Here is a 24,612-nt window from a genome sequence, read left to right as displayed (position 1 = left end):
GTATAATGAAGGCTGTAAAGTCCTTCTTGTCACAAGGGGATGAAGTTTTTGAAATTTGGCCTGCTTTGTGGAAGAGGAGATCTTTTTTGTACGCAAAGTCGTGGCCAGGCACTACCGTTTGCCCTGCAGGGATGGATGGATTTGTAAAGACAAGGAGTCCTGAGGATGAGGGCTCTTTGGGCTAGAGCTGCTGCTGTCTGACTCATTTCTGCTTGTATCTGGTTTGCTGGACGGCCAGCTCTGAACTGGGTGACAGTTTTCTTAAGCCCTGAGCTCCTGGAATCAAGGGATTATGTGAGTCTACAGATTCATGTAAGCATTTACCCATGTGGTTGCAGAGCTAGGCTTGAAAACAGCATCTTGGATGGCTCAAACATCAGAGGGGACTTCCAAAGTGTGCAAAAACTTATTTGTCAGGGCCTGTCAGGTCTCGTGAGTGTAGCATAAGCCACAGCGTAGCAGGTGTCAGGTGCAAACGTCTCCGGTTCAGAGGTCTGGCTTTTTACTGGGGCATGACCAAATTAAGGGTTGGCTGGGCCCCTGGAATTGCTCATCATAAAACTCTTGGCTTTTTCAACTCTAGAAGCTTGTAATAAAATTGGGAACCAAGCAGGTTATAGCACAGAAAGGCCCCAAGGGCCTATAATCACGGCATCCATTTCTGCCTCTTCTCTTGCCTCCTAGCTCCAGTGCAAGCAATTACCTTGACAGTATTTTCTACATTTCCCCTTTTGGTCCAGGTTTGCTTCTGGAGATGCCAAGCTGAGCTGCAGTGAGGACGACAAGGAACATTTTCAATTCAAAGACATCAGGGATGGGTTCAGCTCAACATTTGAGAAGATTGTTGAGTCTGACCTTATGAAGGGTACATACTACAGCAGCCTGGACTCTTTGGACGTCCTCTCTCTCACAGACGAGACAGACAGCTGTGTCAGTTTTGAGGCCCCACTCACCCCATTGATCCAGCAAAGGGTCAAGGAGAGCCCAGAGCTCTTGGAGCAGAAACTGGTAGCCCAGCAGAGAGAGACCCTTCACCACATGGCTACTGATAAGCAAGAGCAAGCAGCAGCAAAGCCAGTGGAGGGGGATTTCGGGAGCCCTCTCAGGCACTCAATTACCAGCAGCAGGTCAGAGAACGTGCTGAGCCGGTTGTCCTTGAAGAGTATCCCAAATGGGTTCCATGTGGAAGGGTCGGAGGAAGATGCTACCAAGATCATTAACTCTATCAGGTAAGACAGGCTGGGAATTCCTCAGGGAAGGGCTCCTTGTCTTATGGGGTCCCAGTCCAGGAGCAAGGCTCAAAGGATACAGTAGAGATGGAGCTGCTTGTTTTCCTCTTGTGTTTCCTCTCATGTGCTGTCATGGCAGAGAGGCCAAACACCAACAGGAAAAACTTACCTACTTGTGGGTTAGGACTGCAGCTGAGGACCAGAGTCTCAAGGCATTAAACCAGCCAGTCCCCAGTGGGACCCTGTCCTCCATTCTCAAACCCAGGACCCCAAACTGCAGGTAAGCTGCACGGTCCTGTAGGAGCCCTGCAAGCCCAGGAAGAGCCAAAGCTTAGCGCCTTGTGTTCGCGTTTTCTCTGGCGAGCACTGCCATTCATCTGGCTGTTCACAAATCCTGTCTGTTCTTACAGCAGGCAAAGCTGGGACCCCTCTGGGGAGAGCACTGCCTTGTCTGCCTGACATCTGCAAAAGCCCTCGGCAGGTTGGAGGCGCTCAGGCGCACTCCCAAATGTGCTCTGAAGTGCAGGGAAACCTCAAGGTTTCCCTTAGGACTGGGTGCCCCTGTAGAGGCCTTCCCAAAGGTTATTCTGCAGGCAGGGAGGAGATCAGCAGAGACTTCATCCTCTGGACCAGCTTAGACCCAAACCATGATCCCTGGGAGGCAGCAGCTCATCTGCAGGGCACTTCCTTGCACGGGGAAGCCAGGTGTCGAGCAGCCAGCTCATGGGAGAACTGGAGTGAGGCCGTTATGTCCAGCTAGCTGTCAGATCCTCAGTGAGTCACACCGCCCAAAAATGCGTGAATAGGTGCTGTAACTGGCTTTGGGCAATAAAATAAAGGGACGCAGCCCCACCTAAGTGGTGCCAGTGGGGCTGCTCAGCATGTTGTGTGTGGGGACAGCTGGCCACTATGCCAGCAGTCAACTGGGAGAGGAGCAGCCCACCAGTGGCAGCAGGTCTGCCCATTGGCATGATTTGTAGAAGTGCTCATCTTCGGCAAATAATCTGAACTGAAACGCATACCATCTATCCCTAAGATATCCTGAATGTCCACAGCGCTGAAAGAGCTTGCAATGCCTTTCCATACTGATGGAGAGATAGGAAACTTAAAAAGGTGTTGGGGCTGCTTGCTTTGAGCGGGGTGTCTTCATTTCTTAGGGAGAAGTCACCTTCTCTTCAATCTTTTTTTCTACAAATTCGAAATTAAATTGTACTGTCTCATTTGATGTGAAATGAAATGGTTTGTCCAACGTCCAGTTCACAAGCGTATTGTTGCTTTTTCATACTTTTTGGTCAGGACAAGAAGAAATCAAAATGTGGCGTTTTCTGTGGCTTTCGTCAGGTTGCTTTGCTGCTCCTTGAATTGTTTCTTGTTTCTGTACAGCGACGCCAGCTTGCAAGACGCGCTGTCAGACTCCGACTCTGACATGGGCAGCACGGAGCAGCTCGACCAGGGCAGCACGGACACGTTGGCAAACGGCTGCAGGGCGGATAGCGAGGCTGCCAAGAGGCTGGCCAAGCGTCTCTACAACCTCGAAGGCTTCAAGCGCTGCGATGTGGCACGCCAGCTCGGGAAGAAGTAAGTGGGGCTTTGGGTTGCAGCCAGCCCTGTGAGGGGGTTGACTGAGATGGCAGCATTGAGCATGGCCAGCAGAAACACAGCTGTGGTGGGGAGGGTCTGGGGGAGCACTGGTCGTGCTGGGAGGACAGGACAAAGGCAGGAAGGGACAAGCTTGCTGTTGCAACGGCTCGCTGGATGGAGTTGGGGCTGTTGCAGATCTTTCCAGTTGAAACTGGTCCAAGCCCAAGGCCCTTACAATCTGAATCCTACAAGTTGCCTCGTGTGTATTGGGCATTAACTGCCACAAGCTGCTGCCCACAAGCTTCCTGCGTTTGGTAAGGGCCCAGCGAGACCTCCTCTACAGCAATCTCCAGGCTGAAGGGCTTGGGATCCAGACTTGAATCTGCACCGGGCTCCCTGCCAGTCCCCAGGTTTTTCATGTCTGCACCCGGGAATCTTCTTGCTGCAGTGCCTCCTGACCCAGTCTGTATAGATGTCATGAAGGGTTTGATGGAGAGCCAGGTCCGAGCACCACAGGTGGTACATTTGCCTGAGTAAGGCAGAAGGGAAATAAAAAGTGTTTATTCAAAAATGGGAGAGTTACAGAGATTTCTAAGAGACAGTAACAGTAATAAGTGTAGCAGGAACAGATTATTTTAGGATGCCAGTGGGTGTGAGGACACCAATCCCTATCATCCTTCTCCTGGCTCAGATATAACCTGTGTTGCTGGGGTTTTTTTATGTCCTTGAAATGTCTCACTCCTGTCCGGATCAGCAGAACACAACTGTCCCTCAGCAAATACCCAAGCTTTCAGTACCAAGGATCGTCTGTGACTCCCAGCTTAGTTAGTCCTGGGACAGAAGGAGCCCACGAATGATCTCCTAGAGAGGCTCTTTGTATCACCTGGCAACATCCCCGTTCTTCTCTTTTGCTGTGATTCTTAGAGCAGGTGCATGGCTGGTTGCTGCTGCCGCAGGTCTAACACCCTTCTTTTTTCTTGCAAATTTGCCGTGACAGCTCACTGAGTGGGGGAGTTTTCAAGCAGTGGGTCTCTGGAGGTGCATTGAGTGTGTCCCTTGGCTAGTTCCCACAATCCTCACTCACGCCTGCATTCCTCACACCTTGGAAAGCTGTTTGGTGACCCACATTTGGGAATTGACACAGCCTGTAAAAGAAAACTTTTGTTGTGATCAATCGGGTTTTTGGCATCTGAATCATTTCCCAGCACAACACTTGAGCAGAGCTGCAGGCTCTTGGACCAAGCAGGCAGTTTGCAGAGCAGGAAAGGAAGAAGGATGGAGATAGGTGTGTTTTAAGTTGGTCTTGCTTAATATAAGACCAACCTACGGTGGTGGGAGCAGGGTAAGTTTAAGTGATGCTTTCAGGCCAGCTCCGTGTAGGAGGTGGGCTGGCTGGAAGGGTTGTGCAAAAAGTAAAATCTCATTTTAAAGCATTCTAGCTCATTTTAACCCCCCCTTTTTTTTTCTTTGTGAACATTGCCAATTTTCTTAAAAAAAGAACCAAGCAAAAACCAAAAAACAAACCGAGACCAAAAACATTCATCATTGTCAAGCAAGTAGAAAAGGCTTGATGAACAAGGACATGCAGGTTGGATATCTCCAAATAGTTTCTTTCCAGCTGACAGATTTCTGTGAAATTAACCTCAAATCCAGAAATTACTTCGTCTCGCTGAAGAGCATGTGTTTTGGTAACTAACTCTCTGAGATTCTTGTTCCTGGGTTGGTCTGTGGCATCGTCTCAACTCCATCAGTACCCACACTCACGCGTCTCTTGCTGGATAGAGGTTGAACTGTCTCAGCTGCCAGACCATGAAGATGGTAGTGCCAGGCAGTTCCTTGCAGGGTTTCCCAGGAGAGCACTGTGCTCACAAAACCACACAGGCAGCAACGGAGCAGGCAGCAGAGCACAGTTTCAGCGTCACTGGGGGTCTGTCAGAGTCCCTTGGGCAGTATGGCATGGGCACACAGCATATTTTCCTCCCCTGGAGATGAGGTGAATTTTACTTAGCCAAACTTCTTATGGACAATCTTTTTTTTTGACCCAGGTGACTATGGCACGAAAAGGATCCTGGGCAATACAGGCTTAGCTCTGTAGGACAGTGTGACTCGGGTTGTAAAACAACCCATATCTGTTCACATCCAGCCACGCAGGAATGAAACTGTGAGAAAAGGCCACGGCTCCTGTATTACCCCCGGGGTGGCTTGTGACCCAGCAGGTCGGTAAGCACCCTTGGTGCTGGGACCTTTCCAAACGGGGGAAAGGGAGCAAGTGTCACACTAGGGTGTAAGGTGAAAGGTCTGTAGAGGCTGTCTGTGTGGCAGGCATGCCAGACACGTCCCCGTGGGAAACGCCTCGCTGTTCTTGTGGGGATGTCTCTGTCGTGTCCGAGCTGCATGGTGGAAGTGTCACCCCTTACTGCAGGAGGGCCTGGGACTGGCACAGGGAGAGAGGAGGCCAGTTCTTGAATGAGGTAAACGACAAACACCTGAGCCCACCTTAGTGTCGGCTGTGGTCTTGCCCTGGCCAGTGTTGGAGTTCTGTGTTGCCGGCATGCTTGGGGCATGTTAACTGGCTCTGGAGCTCAGGGTGAAGGGTCCCATCAATGTCCCTGATGGACGTAGGCTAGATCACGGAATCACAGAACATTTGGGGCTGGAATATAGGTGTTTGTTGCTTCCTGGGGGCTGGCTGCCTTCAGGTGTCCTGCAACGCTGTCGGTTCCTGCGGCAGAGCTGGCAGTCCCTGCCTGGAGCTTTTCCAAGCAGAGAAGTACCAAGAGAGGCACAGAGGAAGGCGTGATGGGCACCCAGACTGGGGACTGTTGGCACCACAGCAGCCGGCACAGACCACTTGTTCTGGGGAGTCACAAATTCCCTCCTGGCCTTCAGCAAGACCCTGCTTTCCCAGGCTGCCCTGATGGGAGAGTGGGGTGAAGGGGAGCTTCATCTTTTGTCCTGCCTGACTATAGATCTAGTTAGGAATGTAAATTAGGGTATGGCTCCCAGGGTAGGCCATGGAGACATCTCAAGAGCAATTCAGCCCACCGAAGATCTGTGCCGGGCTATCCACATGCCGTCTTTTGGCTTTAGGGAGCCTTGGGCAAGGCCAGTCCTTCAAGCCCAGCTTTAGGTTAGGTCGGGGGGAGTCAGACACTGCTGTGCCCTGTTGATCGCTGCAGTACATGGTGGTTGTTGCCCTGTGCCCAGGGTGCCCAAGCAGGTTCCCAGGAGACCTGGTAAACAGGTGCCCAAAGAGAAGGGATCAGACCTTTTCTTCTGAAGGACTACAACTGCACATGTGAGGTGGGACCTGACCTGTGGCAGGGAGGGCGCTGGCTAGTTTCCAGCACTGGCACAGCCAGTGCATGAGGTCTTTTGCAGACTTAGAGCTGAGAGGATCCCAGAGGAGGCCTGTGTCTGGCTTGGTTCTGCTTGTTCTTTGGCACAGGAATGAAGATGTGGTGGCATCTCCCTTCACAAACATGTGGTCATCTTCTGCTTCTCCTGTCACCTTGCTGTGAAGTTCCAGGAGAAGTGGAGAAGTCTCCCTGGGAAGCTGGCAGGAATCTGCACACTAGTCAGTGTGTCACTGCTTCAGACAGACTAACCCAGGGGGGCCATGGGCCCGTGAGGACACGTTCTTTCCCAGAGCTAGCGATCCCAAATGATAAGATTGTTTTATGAGTGTGAGGTCTTGTGGCTTCATACCACTTTGAAACAGTCTCCTGCACAAACTCCAGCACCAATACTTATGTCCTGCCACTCAAAACTCAGGCTAGACCTCTGCCCTGGAGCTGTCACACTGCTCTGCCTGAGCCTGCTGTTTGCCATGCTTCCGAACAGCGTCCATGCCAGTGTCTTTACAGCATCCATCTCACAGCAGAAGATGGAACAATGCTGTAGGAAAAGCAATGAGTTCTGCCTGTAACAAGTCCTGGCATGAAACTGGGTGTGCAATGCTTAGCAATATGCTTTTAATTTTGTGGGGAAAAGGAAAAAGAATTGTATATGGCAAAGGCTGAGCAGATTGAGATCGTCTCCCATTTCTCGCCAGCATTCGTTGATTATTCTTGCACTTCCACTACCTGAAATGTGTAGATAGAGGAACTTAACAGCACCCATTCTGGCTTTAAAGGCAACACATCTTCAAGCCTTCTTCAAAAATATGGCAGGGGAATGGTCTCTGGAAAAGCATTCAGGGGTGAGCAGGGCCAGAATCTCAGCTGAGCTCTCCTGCTCCAGTTCCCGGCAGCATCCGTCTGACAATGCAAGCAAGGTGCTGTGGTGAGAGAGTGGGATGGGAGCCGACATGGAGCAGGAATATTGCAGTAGGAGGAGGAGACATGTCCAGCAGTGCAAGAGAACTAGGTAAGAGAGAAGATACCTGGTGAGCAGAGGACATCTGGCTGGTTTGGGAGGAGGCTCTGCCTGGCCGGCAGCACAGCAGAGGGGTGCAGTGGGGGCAGGCATCTCTCGTTCTCAGTGTCTAGGGCTGGAAGCCGCAGTGCTAGGCTGTGGGCATGTTAGGGCCCTTTGGAGGTCCAGCAGCATTTCAAGCTAGGGGAAAGTACCCCTGGGTCTGGGTTCACATCTGCAGTGTCTCACTGGGAGCTGGGCTGGCCAGGAGGCAGCAGTCTGCTGTTCCTCTGGTAGACAGTGTGTTCTTCCCTGATGAAAGGGCTGACAACTCCCTCTTTAATTACAGTAACGAATTTAGCAAGTTGGTAGCAGAGGAGTATCTCAGCTTCTTTGACTTCACTGGCCTGACCCTTGACAAAGCACTCAGGTGAGCTGGTCTCTGGCGCTCCCGCGTAGGGCCTGGGCTGGACAGAGCAGAGCAGCGCGGTGGGTTTCTCCTCCAGGCTTCGACGCCGTGGAGGCTGTCCATGTGGTAGGAGCAGGGACCGGGGGGAGCTCCAGGCTGTCGTTTAATCTTTGCTTGGGTGTCACGTTTGGCACAAGGTACTGCCACCACAAGTGGGCTTCGACAGGAGGGCCCACAACCTGCTTCCCCATGGTGGAGAGCAGCTTTCCCAGGAAACCCATCCTGTACAAAATCAGAGCAAATGGGAGCATCTTCTTCCCTTGGGGATGGACAAACTATCCTGGTGCCATCAAGCCAGAGGTGGGTCAGATCTCAGCTGACAGCATGTTTCCCTACGCAACTCGGAGCTGGCTCCATAGACACCCTTTGCATTGCACCTACAGGGGCCCGAGGGTGCACAGGCTGGGGGGAGGACAAAGGCCTTCCCTGCTGCTCTGAGGACCCCCTTTCCATCTTGCTCCTTAGCATGGGTGCTGCCCAGCAGATTGACCCACGACATCTTTAAGTATCACTTTCTTTTTGCAGGACATTCTTGAAAGCATTCCCTCTGATGGGAGAAACCCAGGAGCGGGAGCGGGTGCTGATTCATTTCTCCCGGCGATACTGCCAGTGCAACCCAGAAGAGAGCACGTCTGAAGGTACTGCTTTCTTTCCCTGGCTCTGGTGTCCCTTGCACACTCACAGTGCATGTGTGTCACAGAACCTGAGTGTAAAACCAACCACCCACAGCCGGGCCTGAATAGCACCCACTGGGCAGGCCAGGCTGCAGCTTTGCCCTTGCTCCGAGATCCTGCCCTGCTGATTATCCTTGCCCTGGGAGGGACTGGGGCCACTGGGTTCTGTACAGACCCCCCCCAAGAGAGCCAGATCAGGATCTGGGGGTCTGAGCGTGGGCTTTCGGGGAGCGTTGTCCTTTTAAGCGCACATGAGCTGTGCTGAAGGCAAGCTCCTCAGCTGTACCCTGGATCAGTGGCCGTGCTTTGCCCAGCTTCAGGGCAAGTGGTGAGGGGTTCTCGGGGGCTGCAAATTACCACAGTCCTGTCCTGCAAAGTGGTTGCTGGCAGGGGGCAAATGAGTGGCTGGTGCTAGCTCGGCCCAAGAGCTTGAATGGCAGAAGACACTTCCATGCAGACTGGGGAACACTGTTGGCTTGCCTCTCACAGTTTTGTTCCTTGCATCTACAACTGCAGCAGAAAAAAAACACAGCTGGGTAAAATTCTGGGCTCACTGGAGTTGCAGATTTTGTTAGCTACTTTCAGCCCCTCTCTGTTTATTTTTTTTTTAAGTAGGTGTAGTTTCTTCTGACATTTTTAAGTGGGAAAGGTCATTCCTGGTACATATGTGCACACACACACATCCAGACATGAGCACGCCCACGTTGGCACTTACACACCTGCTTACAGGCATCTGCTGGAAATGCCCCCTTGGGTGGAAATCAGGCTGCTGACGTGCTCTCAGCTGGCACTATGGCAGTGCCGGTTATTCCTCCTCCACCCACTTCTGTGTACAGTATGCCAGTTGTGTTTGAGAGCGTCCACTTGTCTCCATCCTGCAGGCTTCCCAGCGAGTGGCAGTGCCTAGTGTCACGTGAACCCTCCAGTCCCTCTGCCAAGCTAACTGAACACACGCTATTCTCAAAACAGAATGACCTCTTTGCTTTTATCAGTGGTATCCCAATAAAATACAGGTTTAGATTTCATTTCCCTCTGTTTGTGTGATGTTCTCCCCCACTGATCCAAAGCCCACCTTCTCTGGGAAGGGTCCTCCACCGGCAGGCGTTAATCTGCAGGCTGAATTTTCAGCCGCAGTCCCTGACTGAAATATCCCAGATGCCAAGTCCTGACCCCTCTTCAACACTTCCCCGTCAAAGTGACCCCCAATTCTACTGCATCCACCTCCCACCCTTGCAGACAAGGGCCTTGGGAGCCTTTCTCTCCTTCTGGTGCTCGGGTGTCTAGCACCTCCGGTGGGGGTGGATGCATGCACACACCAACTTGGGCAGAGGCTGAGCTGGAGCACATGGGGGTCAGACCTCCGACTCCATCCCACACCCTTTAGCATGAGGGTGTTTGGAGGGCAGTGAGTAGTCAAACAGAAAGCCGTCTTTGCCATGGGGTGACATGGGTTACGAAGCTGCCGGTGGAGCCACACTACAGCAGCTGTTCAGAAGAGAAATTAGATCCCAGTTCTGAACGCTCTGTGAGAAAGGTGCCTGCTAATGCAAACACAAATGGTGCCAGAAAGTTAAACTTCCATAACTGCATGGCCCTCAGTGGAGATGTCACTGCTGCTGGTAGGACTTGTTTTGAAAATGTTGCACTAAACAGTACAAAACTATTAAAAATAAGGAAGACTGGATCTGAAACACATTGCTGCTGCTGCTGTCATGACATTTAGGACCACAGCATTGCCTGTGGTGTTGGCAGCCCATTTCACAAGGCTGAGCAGGACCACTTTCTGCAGGCCTGTAAGCTGAATGAGTCCCAAGCAGGACAGAGGTGTACTCAATATTGGAATTGAATGGGGCTTGAAAAATACAATTTTAATCCAGGTACCACTTGAAGCTGATGCAATGGAGGGAAGCAAAGCGGCTCCTTCATGTCACATCTTTTGCGGATACTGCAAAGGCATGCACTAGATGCGTGCTGATTTGAGAAACCTATTGCAAGGCCTTTCTTCAGGAAGCAGTTCCTTCTTGTTGCACCCGGCCTGAACTTGCGAAGGATATTTCATGAAGGTGAAATTTGAGCCAACTGTGTATTATCCAGGTTTCTAGAGAAACACCTCTGGCTGTGACAGTCTATTGGCATAGAGGTGTGATGGAGTCAAGGCAGTTTTGTCTGGAGGTGGTCAGGCATCTGAGAAGGTCTTACAGCCCTCTAAGACATTTCAGGGGGTTGCTACATGCTGATTCAGTAACTCCTCCACTGATGGAGACATGGCTGTTGCAATATTGAGGGTTACTTCAGCCTTGCATGATGGGATGCTGCAAACAAGGGTAGCAGAAGCTCTGGCTTGCTGACTGCTGAGTGGGGTGGGTGTTTCGTCTCCCAGAGGGTGGTGTCTTGGACACGTTATTAGTGCTTTTCTGTGCTGATGAAGACCAGACATGAAAGAACTATATGGTTGTGTTGTGACACTGTGTGAGCTGAGAGAAAAAGTGAATGCAATTGAGCCAGCAACAGCAAGAGAATAGCAGGTTTTGGGACACCTGCTCCACCTTGGGGCCATGTGGGACATGTTTTATCTGACCAAAGTGATACAGTAAAGCCAGGTGAAGATGTCAGCCCGGTACCCCCACAGAGACTCAATAATACACACTGGGAAGGCACATTGTCCTGAGCCCAAAGCTGCTTCTTGTGGAAGTAAAGGAAGCATCTTTCTTAGGAAGTGCTGCTCTCTTGAGGGGGAATGTCCATCACACCATGTCCCCAGGACTGTTAGCGCTCGTAGAGAAATACATGATGTTCCCATGAGAAACCCTTCCTTCCTCAGACCATACTTCTTCCAGGAAAGGGAGACGCTCACGTGCTGAGTTGCCTTCATCCTGGGCTCGTGTGTTTGGTTCCTTTACCTGGCAGTGGTTAGAGCTTGGCCTTGCGCATGGGCTGCTCAGGGCTTGTCACTGTTCTGCGCAAATGGTGCCTTTGTTTCGTGGCTGACCAGGATGGGGACAGGCCGTGGCTGGCTCTACGTGGCTGCGCATCTACCCCCACAAGAAGAGACCAGTGCCACTTCCCCAGCCAGGCCTGGGCATAAGTCACAGCCTGGCCCTAGGGCACCGACTCCCAGAGCGGCGTGCCTGAGGGAAAGAAGCCGGGAGCAGCGTGTCATGTCTGGCTTGGTCTGTGGAGCAGCCCGTCTGTGTGAGCGCGCCAGGTCATGCCAAGAGCAAGGCCAAAGACCAAGGCTGTAGTATTTCTGCCCCTGCCTCCTCCCTGGTGCTCTCTATCCCTTTTGTGAAGTCCTTGCAAGGACCAGTTGATGTGTCAGAGTGCATTTGGATCTCACTCTTGTGAGGTGGTGCGTGGAGACCTTGGACAGCTGCAGGACACAGCATGGTTTTGAAATTACAGCAAGCCACCAGGCTACCTGGCAGAGAAGAGAGTGTTGTGCTGTCTCAAATGGAAGGAAAACTTCATGTGAGTTTTATTAAGTGAGAGAGCCAAAAATGCTGCACTCATTTGTAGTAATAATGTTTGCTGAACAAATCGAGAGCTTACAGGCTGCCCGGGAATGATGACAAACTCCTGTGACTGTGATCAACTGGGGGCAAACTAGTTCTGTTGGCCAGGGCCTCTGCCCCATTCTGCAATGCCATCAGCACAAAATGGATATGGAGGAAGACTCAGCAGAAAGTCTGGTCTCTAGAAAGCCATGGACAAAATTGCTTTAAAGCCAATACCCTGGTGATCGTTTCAGGAAAAGGTAAAGTTTGAGGGAAAAGAGGATATCTTTTTTTAAAAACTATCATCTCATGCACTTGAGGGAAACAGGTATTCTTCAAGGTCCCCAGACGTAGCGACTAGCCTTGGTTTGCAATGGGTGGGCTGCCACAGCAACAAACACCGAAACTGCGTGAGAAGGGGAGTAATCATAGCTGTCTCACTGTTTTGTGTTTCAGATGGGATTCATACGCTCACCTGTGCCCTGATGCTGCTAAACACAGACCTTCATGGCCATGTAAGTAGTACTTGGAAATGCAACCTTCCTTTTTTCCTTCCCAGTATAGAGGTCTGTCCCCTGATGCAGGATGTGTTGCTGGAAAATCGAGATAGGTTGGCAGAGAGTACTCTGACCAGCTCCAGGGTGAATTTTGGGTGCTAGACCTGGGGACAGTCCTCTTAGTGTCGCTCCACAGTCAAGCCAAAGACATATCTCCTGCTGACATCAGTTATCTTAAACAGGCGCAAGCAATTCAGCTTTCTTCCCAGGATGTGTTGCATGCATCAGCCCTGTCCCAGGAGGTCTCATGGAGAGGTCTTCACCACCAGTCTCTGTGGCGCTGGCAAACAATAGCACCAATTGTGCTGCTGTTTCTTGCAGTGCTGACACCTGAGGCTCCCCTCATCCCAGAAACTGTTGCGAAGCAGTCAGTGCTTTCATACAGGTCTAGATTTGATCTTTCCTTCCCAAAACGTGAAGTAAGTCCCAGTTGTTCCTTTTCCCCAGGACATAACAGGCAGCCACTGGAGAGTTTCATATCTGAGGGGCCTCTGGGCAAAGAGAAGGGTGAGCAGAGCTCAGTGCCCAAAGGTGTGGTTGGAAAACAGCAGAGGCTGTAAGAAGATCTCTAACCACCTTTTAGAGGCTCTTTCAGGATTTGTCTAGCAAAGGTCAACCAGAGTGTAGAGAGCAGAGCAGAGTGGGGGAAAAATAACTGCAGAGGGGAGATGTGACTGGGTGTAGGGGACAGCAATGGGACATTGTATACCCTTGGAGACCCCTGCCGTAGCATACATGTGGAAGTATGCATGGACTCTGTGCCCTGCTTGGTGCTGTGGTAGGCACCGTTGACCCAGATCTTCTCCCTGCTCTCCAGCCTTATGGTGCAGGCATAGAGCATGGCTGTGTCCCCTTTCCAGGGGTAGAGGGGCTCCTCAAGTCTCAGGTCACTGAAGTACCTTCTTTCATAGCCCCTCTGAGAGCTCAGACCTGGAACTACGGACTCCCAGAACTTGTGTGAAGATGGAGGGGGCATGAGGGGGATGGCTTGTTAGAGCAGCCTGTGCATGTGAAACCTACACACCCTTTTTCTGCCCCACAGGCCCATGATTTCCAAGTTTTATCATCAGAGTCCTCTTCTGCCTCCAGCTGGTAACAGTTTGTTGTGCATCTGCAGAGGCTTGCCCTGATTTTCTCTTCATTAGTCTGTTAATGAGAGAACAGTAGACCACAAACTAGCTCTTTTTTTTGCTTAGTGGTTTATAATCATCTTTGAGAGGAGCCTTTTTCGGTGGGCGTGGGAAGAGGACACTACGTGAGTGCTCTTCACCTATGATGGCAAAGATGCAAAGGCCACCAGCTTCACTGGTGACATCCTGACAGTCCAGCTGGGAGACCCTTCCCACCCTTACAGCACAGATACTGCCTTCATGACAGTGGCAAGGTTTGAACACAGCAATTGGTGAAGGGAGTTAGTGGTCTCTGCAAGAGCATCCTTTCCCGATGTGCAGTGGCCTGCACCAAACTGGTTACAGCTGCCGTGACCTCATCCTTTGGGGAACACGCAGCCTGTGACCAGTGTTACACTGGCCACTGGGTCCATCCCCACCCACACAGTGGCCAGTAACTTGTGTCTCTGCACGTGGTGGGATAGCAGTGGGGCCGGTACCCGGGAGGGTCTCACAAAGCATTCATCCTTCAGCTGAAATGGTTGGAGCCAAGGAAATATTTTCTTCAAATGATTTCCTGCAACAGCAAAAGCAGCGTTGTGGCAAAAAGCAAACTGTGCAACTTCACTCCAAAATAACCTTATTTTGTCTTAAGTTTTTTTGATTAAAAAAAAATCCAAAATTTGTCTCTGGGAAGGTAGGCATTATTGAAAAGACCAAAAAACCCCTAAACCTCCAAAACCTTACCATTTCTATTTTTCATTGACAAGCTGGCTAAGAGGCCTGGTAAGAAGAAATTATCTCATGCTATCTAGGCAAGAAAAAATAGCTTTTAAAATCTACAAATTAGGTGAAGAAATGCTGAGCTTTTCTTTGAAAAAATCTTCTCTTTATTTTTCTGCATGTGTAACATTAATTTCTTCTTCTCCTTCTCCTCCTTTTTTTTTTCTTCCTTCTGCTCCTGGAACCTCTCTTTCTGCTCTTTAACCCTTTACCAGGTGGTAAGTGCAGTCATTCTAGTGTTCTGCTTTAAAGCACTGGCATTTGACTTGTTTTTTCTGTGTTTAAAAAAAAAAAAAAAAGGATTTTTGTTTGTCTGGATTCCTAAGTGGTTGTGCAGTGTCCTTCACTACTTAGCAACCCATTAGCAGCTGATATGCACCACATGAAAACCTCCCTGTGTAAAGAAACCTCCATAAATTGCAGTGTGCCTGGGATTGTGTGACTTGATCTGTCACCCCTTTTTGTTAAAGATGCTGTCATGATACCGCATATCACTTTTTACTGCATTTCCTTTTTTAATATTGTGTGTGTGTTCCAGTGTTTTACTGTGCATTGCCATGGAGTGGGAAATTCCTTGGGTTAGGAAAGGGGGGTTGATGTGTCTCTCTAAAGGGGCAGTTCCCTACAGCAGTGTCTCTAGAATGGGCTAGTTCACCATTCCAGCAGTGGCCAGCAAATATATTGAGGCAAGGCGTAAAAGTAATGAGTCTGGCTTTAAAACGTGAGATTTGCATCTGGCCACACTGGGGTTTTGCCTTAGTACTGTTGATTTTCTACCACAGGTGCACTCAGACCCTGTTTCAAAACTGTCCAGAAGACCTTCCTGTCTTTAAAATGAGACACTACATTTTCATAGAAGCACCTGGAGTTGGTGTTTAAAAGCCAGCAGTCACCAACAAACATTACAAGCCTTGTAGTATAATCCAGGTTGTTGCAACTCTCTACCTTGCTCTGCTGGTGCTGTTTGAGCTCCAGGAGATCTTATGACAAAGTAAGTACTCCTCTGCTCCATCTCTGCCCCTCGGAGACACAGCTTTGCGGTGGCTCTTTTTCATCCATCAATGTTATCCTTCGTTCAGATCTGCTGGCCACAGAAGGACAGTGACAAATGAACACCTATGCATCACCAGCACTCGTAGTTGCTTTTTGGTACTTCAGCAGAGCCTGGCTTCTGGAGTCACAGTGTAATGTGACAAGCTTTAGCGTTTGATCAAAAAGCAGGCCAGCATCTCTCATGACCACTGAACAAAGCTTGAGATGGGATCCCTGGCAGCTCCTAACTCCACACGTCCCTTGCTATTAATCTTACAAACCCTGTGATATTCTTCTTAAGCCAAGCTTATGGTTTGGTGTTAGCAATACTGCTGTGTTAGTAGCACTGGGAGAGCTGAAGAGCTCTGAGATATGAGCAGCCACTGGCATCACCTGCAGAGTGACACCAGTCTGCCCACAGCAGCTTTGCATGGCCTGGGGGTCATTGGTACCCAACGTTTGCAGGTTTGTTCCCTGTAGCGGGGTGATTTTGCTTCTGCAGCCTAGAACACGCCCACGGTCCAGTCAGACCAGTGACCATCACTTCATGCTGAAGCATAAATGTAGTTGCTTGGGTTTTTTCCCATGAGGATGGGTATTTGGGAGAGGTCAAAAGAGCCTAAGTAAAAGCAGGGCCTGCTAGGGGCATGACACTCGTGCTGGGGAGCTCACAGATGTGCCTCACTCACCACTCTGCAGCTGAGATGTTTGATGCCTGGGACCTCCAGCCCAGCAACTCAAGTGGTTTAACACCTCACAGAGGGGGTGCTGGGGAGGGCACCCAAGAGAGCCTCTCTTCATGGCCTCTGGCCCCCAGGAACCTGCTTCTCTTGGGGCTTTCATACAGCACCTGCTTTTCCCACTCAGCACCCAGCTCCATACTCATACACCCAGCCTCCTAATGCTGGGCCTTGGCAACAGCCAAGGAATGCCAGGCTACAGCCCAGAGTCTTCTGGAGGTGGATAGAGCCATCCTGGACACTTCAGGAGATGGTCTGAGATCATCTTGGGTGAGTTAGCTCAGCAGCAAATGTCTGAGGCTCAAAGGAGGAAAGAACCCAACTCTAAACAGGGGAGTTACACTAGATTGAAAGAATGGGATGGCAGGATCAGCCATGTCTACTTACCATCACATCCATCTCATCCTTCCTTATTCTTATGCACTCTAACCACTGTCATGCACCTTGTCTCTGTTTGTCTCCATTCTCATACACTGTCTGCAGCCATGAACCTCTGTCCCTCCGTTCCCATGCTGCCCCTACCCTTTCCATCTAACTGTCCATCCCTTCTTATCTATTTAATCCGCCGTTCACTCGCTCGCCCTCCATCCAAGCACACCATGGTGCTAGCTGATTGTCCAACAGTGATTTCTCATGCTATGCTGCATGGCTGGGAGCAAGCAAAGATGGGATGAAGTTCTTTTCTGCCAGGGGGACGTGTCAGGAATAGTAGCTGTATGTGTCTGTGGAGCAGCCTTGCTGGCTTGTTCTATTGCTGGTAAGTGACTGATGCGCCACAAAAAAGCAAAATGCCCCCCTCTGTGTGGCTGGCCAGAAATGAAGATGCATCTCCCTACCCTGGGTCCCAGTTCAGCAAGGGACATAGAACACCTGAACGCTGAGTTTTGAGGTGTACAGAGACATTCCCCTGAAGATTATGTCTGCTTGTGATGATCTTACTGAGTCAGCAAGGTGGCCTACTGCACAAGAAGGCAGGCTGCTGCACCTTCACAATGGCCCTTTCCAGAGTTGTTCCTGGGATTTCCCATACTTGCCAAATACTGTTGCAGTGTGCAGAAGCTCAGGCAGTCCCTGCTACTGGTGCTGTTGATAATGAGGCACTTGTGATTACAGAACTGTTTCTTTGCAAGCGTCGATCAAATCAAGCTGCAAAGTCCATGTCCTGGAGTGGGGTTTTTTTTTTCCCCTCTGTTCAGCTGGTGATGATTTGGAGGCATTTGCAGGGCTTTATATTTGAGTGGCTCGCTCCAGCCCATTTCTCAAAGAGGCAAACTGAAGTGTTACGATATTATTGACTTGAGGTTGTATTGCATCCGAGCCATCCCACCATCCTGTGCTCAATCCTACTGACAGCCAGCCTGAATCCTGCCCCTGACTCTGCAGTGCTTCGAAACCTTGTCCAACAAGCTGTTCGCAGTATCAGCATCCTTGCTGGAGCTTTCTCATCACCTCTTCTTGTTGTCAGAGAGGGGTATGTGTTTTCATCCCTCTGTCTCAGTTTGGGCTTGCGCAAGAGAAAGAGACAGATCACGGAATAAAAAAGAAGCCATCCCCTGTGATTAATGTATGTCCTGAACGCAATACGTGAGCAACCCAAAGAAGGGCCTGCAAGGCCCTTGTGCCACTTTGTCTCAGAGTGTCCACTCACCTCCTAAAATGTGTTGGCCTCTGCATTCATTGCTGGGCCACTGCAACAAGATCTCTGCAGGCAGAAGGCCTGTGCTGCGCACTCTGCTTTCCTGCCCCAAAGGCAGGGGGAGAAGCAGTCACCTTCTCTCTGTGCAAAGTAATTTGGTGCTTCAAGGTCTCAGGCAACATACCTACCTCACCTCCAAACTCCCTCCCTCGTCTAGGTTCATTACTGCATTTTTTATGTGTGCCTTCCTTTCTCCATCCGCATGCAATACTGCTGCTGGCTTCTCTTTTTTTTTTTTTTTTTTCCCCTGTAATTCACCAGCCATCAAGTACACACATCTCTCTTCCCTCTGCTGAAAAAAACAGCGTGTCTGCAGGTTTCCCTGCAGCTCTTCTGCAGCTCCTCTACCCACTGAGCACTAGCTGGCGGTGGCCTCTAGCTATGGGGTCCAGTTATGGGCATCAGCCATGGGGCTCCCCTGTGAGACAGCAAAGACGGCTGAGCCTCGTGTTGTGCTGCCCCATGTCCCCAGGCACTGCAGATTTGTAGCAGTGCTTTCTTCCCCTTTTTCTTGGATCTCCAAGGGTGCCGGCTCATCTGGAGCTGGCACCAACAGGAGGCATAATTAACAGTATCCGAAAGAGCTGCTCAAAGGCAGAGCTGGCTCCCTGTGTAGCCAAAGAGTGTGTCTGCACACATAGATGGCAGGGGGGTGTGCGGGGTCATTGTGTGCTAATTAATCCCAAGGCCTCGCTTGGGAAGAAGCCTCCAGGTCATCTGTTGTGTGTGTTTGTGGGCAGGGCTTTCTTGTGTCAGTCTCTTTCAAGAGGTTATTTTCTTGCACAGAGGATACATCTGCTGCAGCTTCATCCCCTCCCAGTGACCCAGTGAGGCCCTTCTTCCTCAGAGTTCCTAAGCAGGGTCCTGACTCTGCTGTTCTTGGCCATCCTCCTAGGTCCTCCTGGGTGGCCACCCTGTTGATACCTTGATGCAAAGCCCACCTGGTGTCAGGATGCTGTTGGGAACCTTAGGATTGCTGGTGGCAGCTCATGCTCTCCTGAAGTCCATTGTCCACTCTGTGTGATGTCGTCATGGAGTCTGTCCTGGGGGACTTCACTCCAGGGTGTGAAGGCTGCAATATGACATGGCATTGGAGACACCTATCTTTACTTTGTGATATCAGACTCCTTTTTCTGAACCCTGCAATTCCCACTGACTCCTCCACACCTCTGCTCCAGTCCTTTGGAGAGGTGGGATTGCAGGGGGAGGCTTGGAAAAAGGCTGCCTGCCTCCAGCCCCTTGACCCTCACAGGCTGAGAAAGTGACTCACCTGGCTATGGTGAGAGGTAAAGGGATTGGGAGGACAAATGCCACAGCCAGATATCAGGGATGCCAGGTGACCTGAAAGCATCAGCACCAAATAGTCTCGACATTGGTTGGTGATGAGCATGGTCCAGATTGTGAGATTCTCCCAGTGTACGTGATTTCCCTCAAATGCCACAGCACTCAGGTTCACACAGTACCAGTAGCTGGATCATCTCCTTTCATAATGGCAATCAAAAATAAGAGTTTCTGTGAAGGACAAATTGTTGCCCAGTGCTGGCTGTCTTCAGATGCTGACACTGCGTGCTTACACAATCTCACACACGACAGGCTTGGAGACCCATCCAAACATTGCAATTTCAAGGCAGTCTGAGTGCTTGTCTTGAGTTTTGAGACACAGACCCTGTACCAGGACCAACCTGGAGACCAGAGGTGAGATCACTTAGAAAGTCTGGAGTAAGAGCTGGAGAGGTTCTTTTCAGGTGTTTTGTCTCCACCATTAAAAAAGAGGTAGTTTGAAACATTTGGGTGCTAGCATGAGCAAATAAAGCAGAGAGCCCAATAGCAAATCAGAGCAGAAGACCTTTCAGCTTTGAGCTCTTGAGGCAAACCCAGGCTTCACTGCTATATGTAAAATTGTTTTTTAAAAGACACTCTGATTAAAGTCAAAACTCTCCAGAAGTTTAATGACCTGCTTCTTTGCCTTACAGAATATTGGCAAAAAGATGTCGTGTCAACAGTTCATAGCAAACCTGGATGGGCTGAACGATGGGAAGGACTTTGCAAAGGATTTGCTGAAGGTAACGTGATACAAGTAGACAGTGGGATACCGTCATTATTATTGTAGTGCCACCTACTGGGACACTCTGAGCCCTTGAATCAGCATTTTCCAGTGCACAGTTGTTTCATTAGAAGAATTGTAACCCACATGGGTAGCTTCTGCTAACTTGCAGTGAACCACCAGCGGTCTGTTCACTGGTGGTGTTTTATCCAGATTTGTGGCATATCCTCCCTCAGAGCGCACCAGGCTTCCCTCTCCCCCACAGCAGCTCTGTGACACACCAGACAATGCACAGAACAAGGTACTCCCCGCCCCCAAATGTGACCGTCTGGCACTGATACTTTTTTCTGCCTTCACTCATGTAATTAGTTGTAGTGCTCTGACACAACTAGCTCAGTGCCATGGGATGTCGGTTAAACACCCCAAAGTGAGTATAACACCACCACTGTTGTCTGCACCTGCTACATTCCAGCAACCTGACCTGGATTCTGCTGTACGGAAGGAGGCTGAAATGACAGTGCCACATCAGGGGTGTCACTATCATGCTTTGGACGACCCCACTGCCTCCCAACAGACCTCATCCTACCGCACCCCTCAGTGTGGTCAGGGCCGCCTCCATATTCTGCTTTCCTAGCCCATTCCTGCCTCTTTCCCAGTGCCGCAGGGAAGCCACTGGGATTTTGCACACGAGGAACTGGAAAAGATGATCCCTATGGTCATTCATCCCTCCTCTGCTTCTCAGGGCAGTGTTCAAGCCTCCACTGTCCCTTTCCCCTAGTTGAGACACTGGAGGTGTCTTGGCATACCCCGGAGTCTTCTGCCATCTTTGTGTAGGCCAGAATTCACTCAGGACTAGGTGCAGCACCCAGAATTAGTCAAAATTGTCCTATACAGGCTTCTGAGTAAGGCTGGATGCCAGGCTCCTCTGCTGCTGATGTGTCCAGGCCAATACCCAGTGTGGCATAGACAAAAAAGGGTCTAGCAGGGCAGTTGTCCTGCTCACTGGTGAATACATCAGGACAGTTCAGCAAGGAAGGTATCTCTCCAAGAACACAGACAGGGAGTGGAGGAGATGATTTCCACAACTCAGACATGTCTTCCATGAGAGACACAGCTAATACCGCGTTCTTGTTTCAGACACTGTATAATTCCATCAAGAATGAGAAGCTGGAGTGGGCCATGTAAGTATATGTTAAGCATTTCAGAGATAGTGAGTCTTTCAAAGTAGCTGACAAGTCTTGAGTCATGTTTGTAGCCCCAGAAGCTCCCAGAACATTTTCTGCCAAGCCCTTAAACACTGAAGTCCCTCCTGTAGCCAAGCTGGGTTTATTTATGGCTTAGACACAAAAGCAGAGAGGGAGGTTGGTGGCAGTCTGTGGACACAGGGTCCACAGGCATGATATAAAGGAAGAAAATGCCCTCTTTGTTTGCTGTTGCACCTGTAAAGTGCTGGTCCCTCTCCAAGTGCTTCAGAGGTCTTTGCACAGGGAACTCAAGATCTGGAGTTATTTTGGTCACTGAGACTTTCCATCTCTTCCACATAGTTTCTCCTGGAAATAGTATCAGAGAATCACTCAGGCAGGAAGGGACCCTGTGAGATCTCCAGTCGAGCTTTCTCCTCGAAGTATAGTCAACACTGAATTCAGACCAAGATGCTCAGGACTTTGTTCAGTTTGATCCTGAAAAACTCTAAGGATAGAGAACCCACAGCCCTTCTGGATCCATGAACCACTGCTTAATTATTCCGAGACTGATATTTTTTTCTTATCCATTTGAAACCACTGTTGTTTTGACTTATGCCCAGGCACCATGGTGAAGAGCCTGGCTTTGGCCTCTTGACAGCCTCCTCACACATGTTGGAAGGCTGCCATGAGGTCCCCCAAAGCCATCTCTTCTCTAGGTTGAACAAGTCCAGTTCCCCTTGTCACTTCTTACATGGCAAGTGCTCCAGGCCCCAGGCATCTTGGTGGCCTCTGCTGAACTCTCTCCACCTTGTTGATGCCCTTTCCTGTATTGGGGCCCAATACTGTTTGCTGTATTAAGATATGATGTCATGAGTGCAGAGCAGAGGAGGATGATCACTTCTCTCAGCCTCCTCACTGTGCTGCTGTTACACAGCCCAGAGTGCTCTTGGCCTCTCTTTCTGCCAGGACATACTGGCTGGCTCCTGTTCACCGGCAGCTCCAGGGCCTTTCTTCAGAGCTGCTCCCCACCCAGTCAGCCCCAGCCGACCCTTCTGCAGGACCCCTCCACCCTCGTGCAGTACTGGGGTGCTGTATTTACTAGGGCTCCTGTCCCTCTGAGCGGTACCTCTCATTTTTATGTCATCCACAAACTTGATGACATGCACCGTCTGCTCCTCCAGATTATCCTTTGTTACCCTGAAACAAGTCTGGGAACAGCTAGTGTGGTGGCCTCCATGACAGGTTGACACAGCACCTTCCTCAGCCCTTCTTCCTCCGCTCTTCTACTTGCCCCCTGCCCAGACTACAGACCAGGACCCTCAGTGAGGGGTGTGCTGTGCTCCCCAGCCCCAACACCTTCTGACCGCTGCCGTGGGGAAGCCCATGGCAGACCTGGGGCCTTAAGCTAACACAGTGGATGTTCCTCCTCTCTCCCTTCCCCTTCCCCTTCCCCTTCCCCTTCCCCTTCCCCTTCCCCTTCCCCTTCCCCTTCCCCTTCCCCTTCCCCTTCCCCTTCCCCTTCCCCTTCCCCTTCCCCTTCCCCTTCCCCTTCCCCTTCCCCTTCCCCTTCCCCTTCCCCTTCCCCTTCCCCTTCCCCTTCCCCTTCCCCTTCCCCTTCCCCTTCCCCTTCCCCTTCCCCTTCCCCTTCCCCTTCCCCTTCCCCTTCCCCTTCCCCTTCCCCTTCCCCTTCCCCTTCCCCTTCCCCTTCCCCTTCCCCTTCCCCTTCCCCTTCCCCTTCCCCTTCCCCTTCCCCTTCCCCTTCCCCTTCCCCTTCCCTTCCCCTTCCCCTTCCCTTTCCCTTTCCCTTTCCCTTTCCCTTTCCCTTCCCTTCCCCTCCCCTTCCCCTTCCCCTTCCCCTTCCCCTTCCCCTTCCCCTTCCCCTTCCCCTTCCCCTTCCCCTTCCCTTTCCCTTTCCCTTTCCCTTTCCCTTTCCCTTTCCCTTTCCCTTTCCCTTTCCCTTTCCCTTTCCCTTTCCCTTTCCCTTTCCCTTCCCTTCCCCTCCCCTTCCCCTTCCCCTTCCCCTTCCCCTTCCCTTTCCTTTTCCCTTTCCCTTTCCCTTTCCCTTTCCCTTTCCCTTTCCCTTTCCCTTTCCCTTTCCCTTTCCTTTTCCCTTTCCCTTTCCCTTTCCCTTGTCCTTAGCCTCAGACCTCTCTTGTCTCCAGAGGGTCATGGGACTCAGCAGGACCTTCTGGGCTGTTGGCTCCATCACCTACTCTGAGTTCTCATATTGTCCTGGCCAGAAAAGCGTCTGGAGCCAGTTTGCTCCCACCTCTCTCCCCAACTACCTGGGTGAGGCTTTGCAGAGCAGGACCCCCATTGCCAGCCCTGATGGCAGCGGTGCTCACTGTGGGCCGATGTCTCCCTCGGGAGGCACGTAGCCAGCTGGTGGCCCTGGAAGGGTGGTGGTTTCTTAGCAGGTCACATAGCATCGATTGCACTTTAAAAATAATCTTGCGTGGCGTCTGTGCGAGAGGCAAGCGGCAATGCCAGCTCTGCAGCAGAGGGCAGGTCGGCGGGTGGACGTAGGCAGGAGGAGGAGCGCTGTAGCTCCGCAGAAGGTGCCGGCAGGACGGTTTATGTAAGAGGAGTTCAGCAGAAGCTCATCTGCTGCTGGATGTGGGCAGGGGTTACACAACGCCTGCCAGCACACGCTCCCAGGCTCGGGCACAGTTCCAGTCAGCAGCATCTAGCCCCCCTCCTGTCCTCCTCCAGACACCCCACTTGTATCCTGGCACTCCCTTGTTCACCCCACACTGTCCTGGGACCTGCCTTGCTGCAGGGTGTCCTGCTTGGTTGCAGATGGACAGGCTGCAACACAAGAGACCTCTCGGTATCTCTGCTGTGGGACAGGGTCTCCCTGATGCGGGATACCTGGTTTTCTTTCAGATATGTGGCACCAAGTTGTAACCTTACACAGGCAAGACCTTCTTCTCCTTGCTTGCCTCGGCCTTCTGTGTGTCCTTGTCCATCCCAGGGAATGAAATGCCCTGGCTCACAAAGCCCGACCGCACAGGCAGGTATACAACCATTGTCCCAGCAGCAAACAGGAGCCCAGAGGGGTGTCTCTGGTGCAGCTCCGAGAACTGAGCTCCACTAACTCCCCACCCAGGTATAGTGTCTGGCTCTGCCTAAGCCCCAGGACTCCTGTGGGTGCTGAGGACTGAGAAATCATCCTTCTTTTCCAAGAGCTGTCTGATGCTTTGGCCGTCTACTTGCTACAGGTGGGGAAGTGTGGTATTTTACTGCTCACAACCCAGCTAGTGGATTCATCCCTGGGTCACTCCTCAGCTGATGTTTGGTCCCAATCTAATCTGCAACCTAAGGTCACCACTCATACCGTTTACACATTGACATGTGTCACACAGGGCAGAAATTCTCTATTTGCTTTCCCTCCTTAATGTCCCAGGAACGCTGGCAAATACCACTTCCCATACAAGTTCTAGTTTCTATGTGCTGGAGTAGGTTTTACTCCAAACAGGAAGAGGCAGGCTTGGTGGAGTCAGTGGAATACACTTCCCTAAGCTGCACAGCCCTTGCTGCCCAGGATCCAGGACCAGGAGATCTGTGAGAAGAGGCAGTGTTTATGGAAATGACCAGCATTTCGTGCTCTTTGTTGGCCCACCCTGAGGATGCAAATGGGGAGCTGATGTATGACCTGTTCCAG

General features: G+C 51.0%; 1 protein-coding gene across 1 annotated transcript in view; it reads left to right on the top strand.

Annotated features, from left to right (window-relative positions):
• PSD2 (pleckstrin and Sec7 domain containing 2) overlaps nucleotides 1-24,612 on the top strand; it is a 46,072-nt gene that overhangs the window by 4,485 nt on the left and 16,975 nt on the right. The window contains exons 2-10 of the mRNA XM_086470729.1: nucleotides 741-1,229; nucleotides 1,827-1,934; nucleotides 2,613-2,807; nucleotides 7,516-7,596; nucleotides 8,161-8,273; nucleotides 12,260-12,318; nucleotides 14,468-14,470; nucleotides 19,694-19,783; nucleotides 20,902-20,945. Of these exons, the coding sequence (XP_086326855.1) occupies nucleotides 741-1,229; nucleotides 1,827-1,934; nucleotides 2,613-2,807; nucleotides 7,516-7,596; nucleotides 8,161-8,273; nucleotides 12,260-12,318; nucleotides 14,468-14,470; nucleotides 19,694-19,783; nucleotides 20,902-20,945 (1,182 nt within the window). The remainder of the gene's footprint in view (nucleotides 1-740; nucleotides 1,230-1,826; nucleotides 1,935-2,612; nucleotides 2,808-7,515; nucleotides 7,597-8,160; nucleotides 8,274-12,259; nucleotides 12,319-14,467; nucleotides 14,471-19,693; nucleotides 19,784-20,901; nucleotides 20,946-24,612) is intronic.

Source organism: Leptosomus discolor, chromosome 10 (assembly GCF_034619465.1).
Source record: "Leptosomus discolor isolate bLepDis1 chromosome 10, bLepDis1.hap2, whole genome shotgun sequence".
Lineage (NCBI taxonomy): Eukaryota > Metazoa > Chordata > Aves > Leptosomiformes > Leptosomidae > Leptosomus > Leptosomus discolor.
The sequence above is the reverse complement of the archived record's forward strand: the minus strand, read 5'-3'. Positions and strand labels throughout refer to the sequence as shown.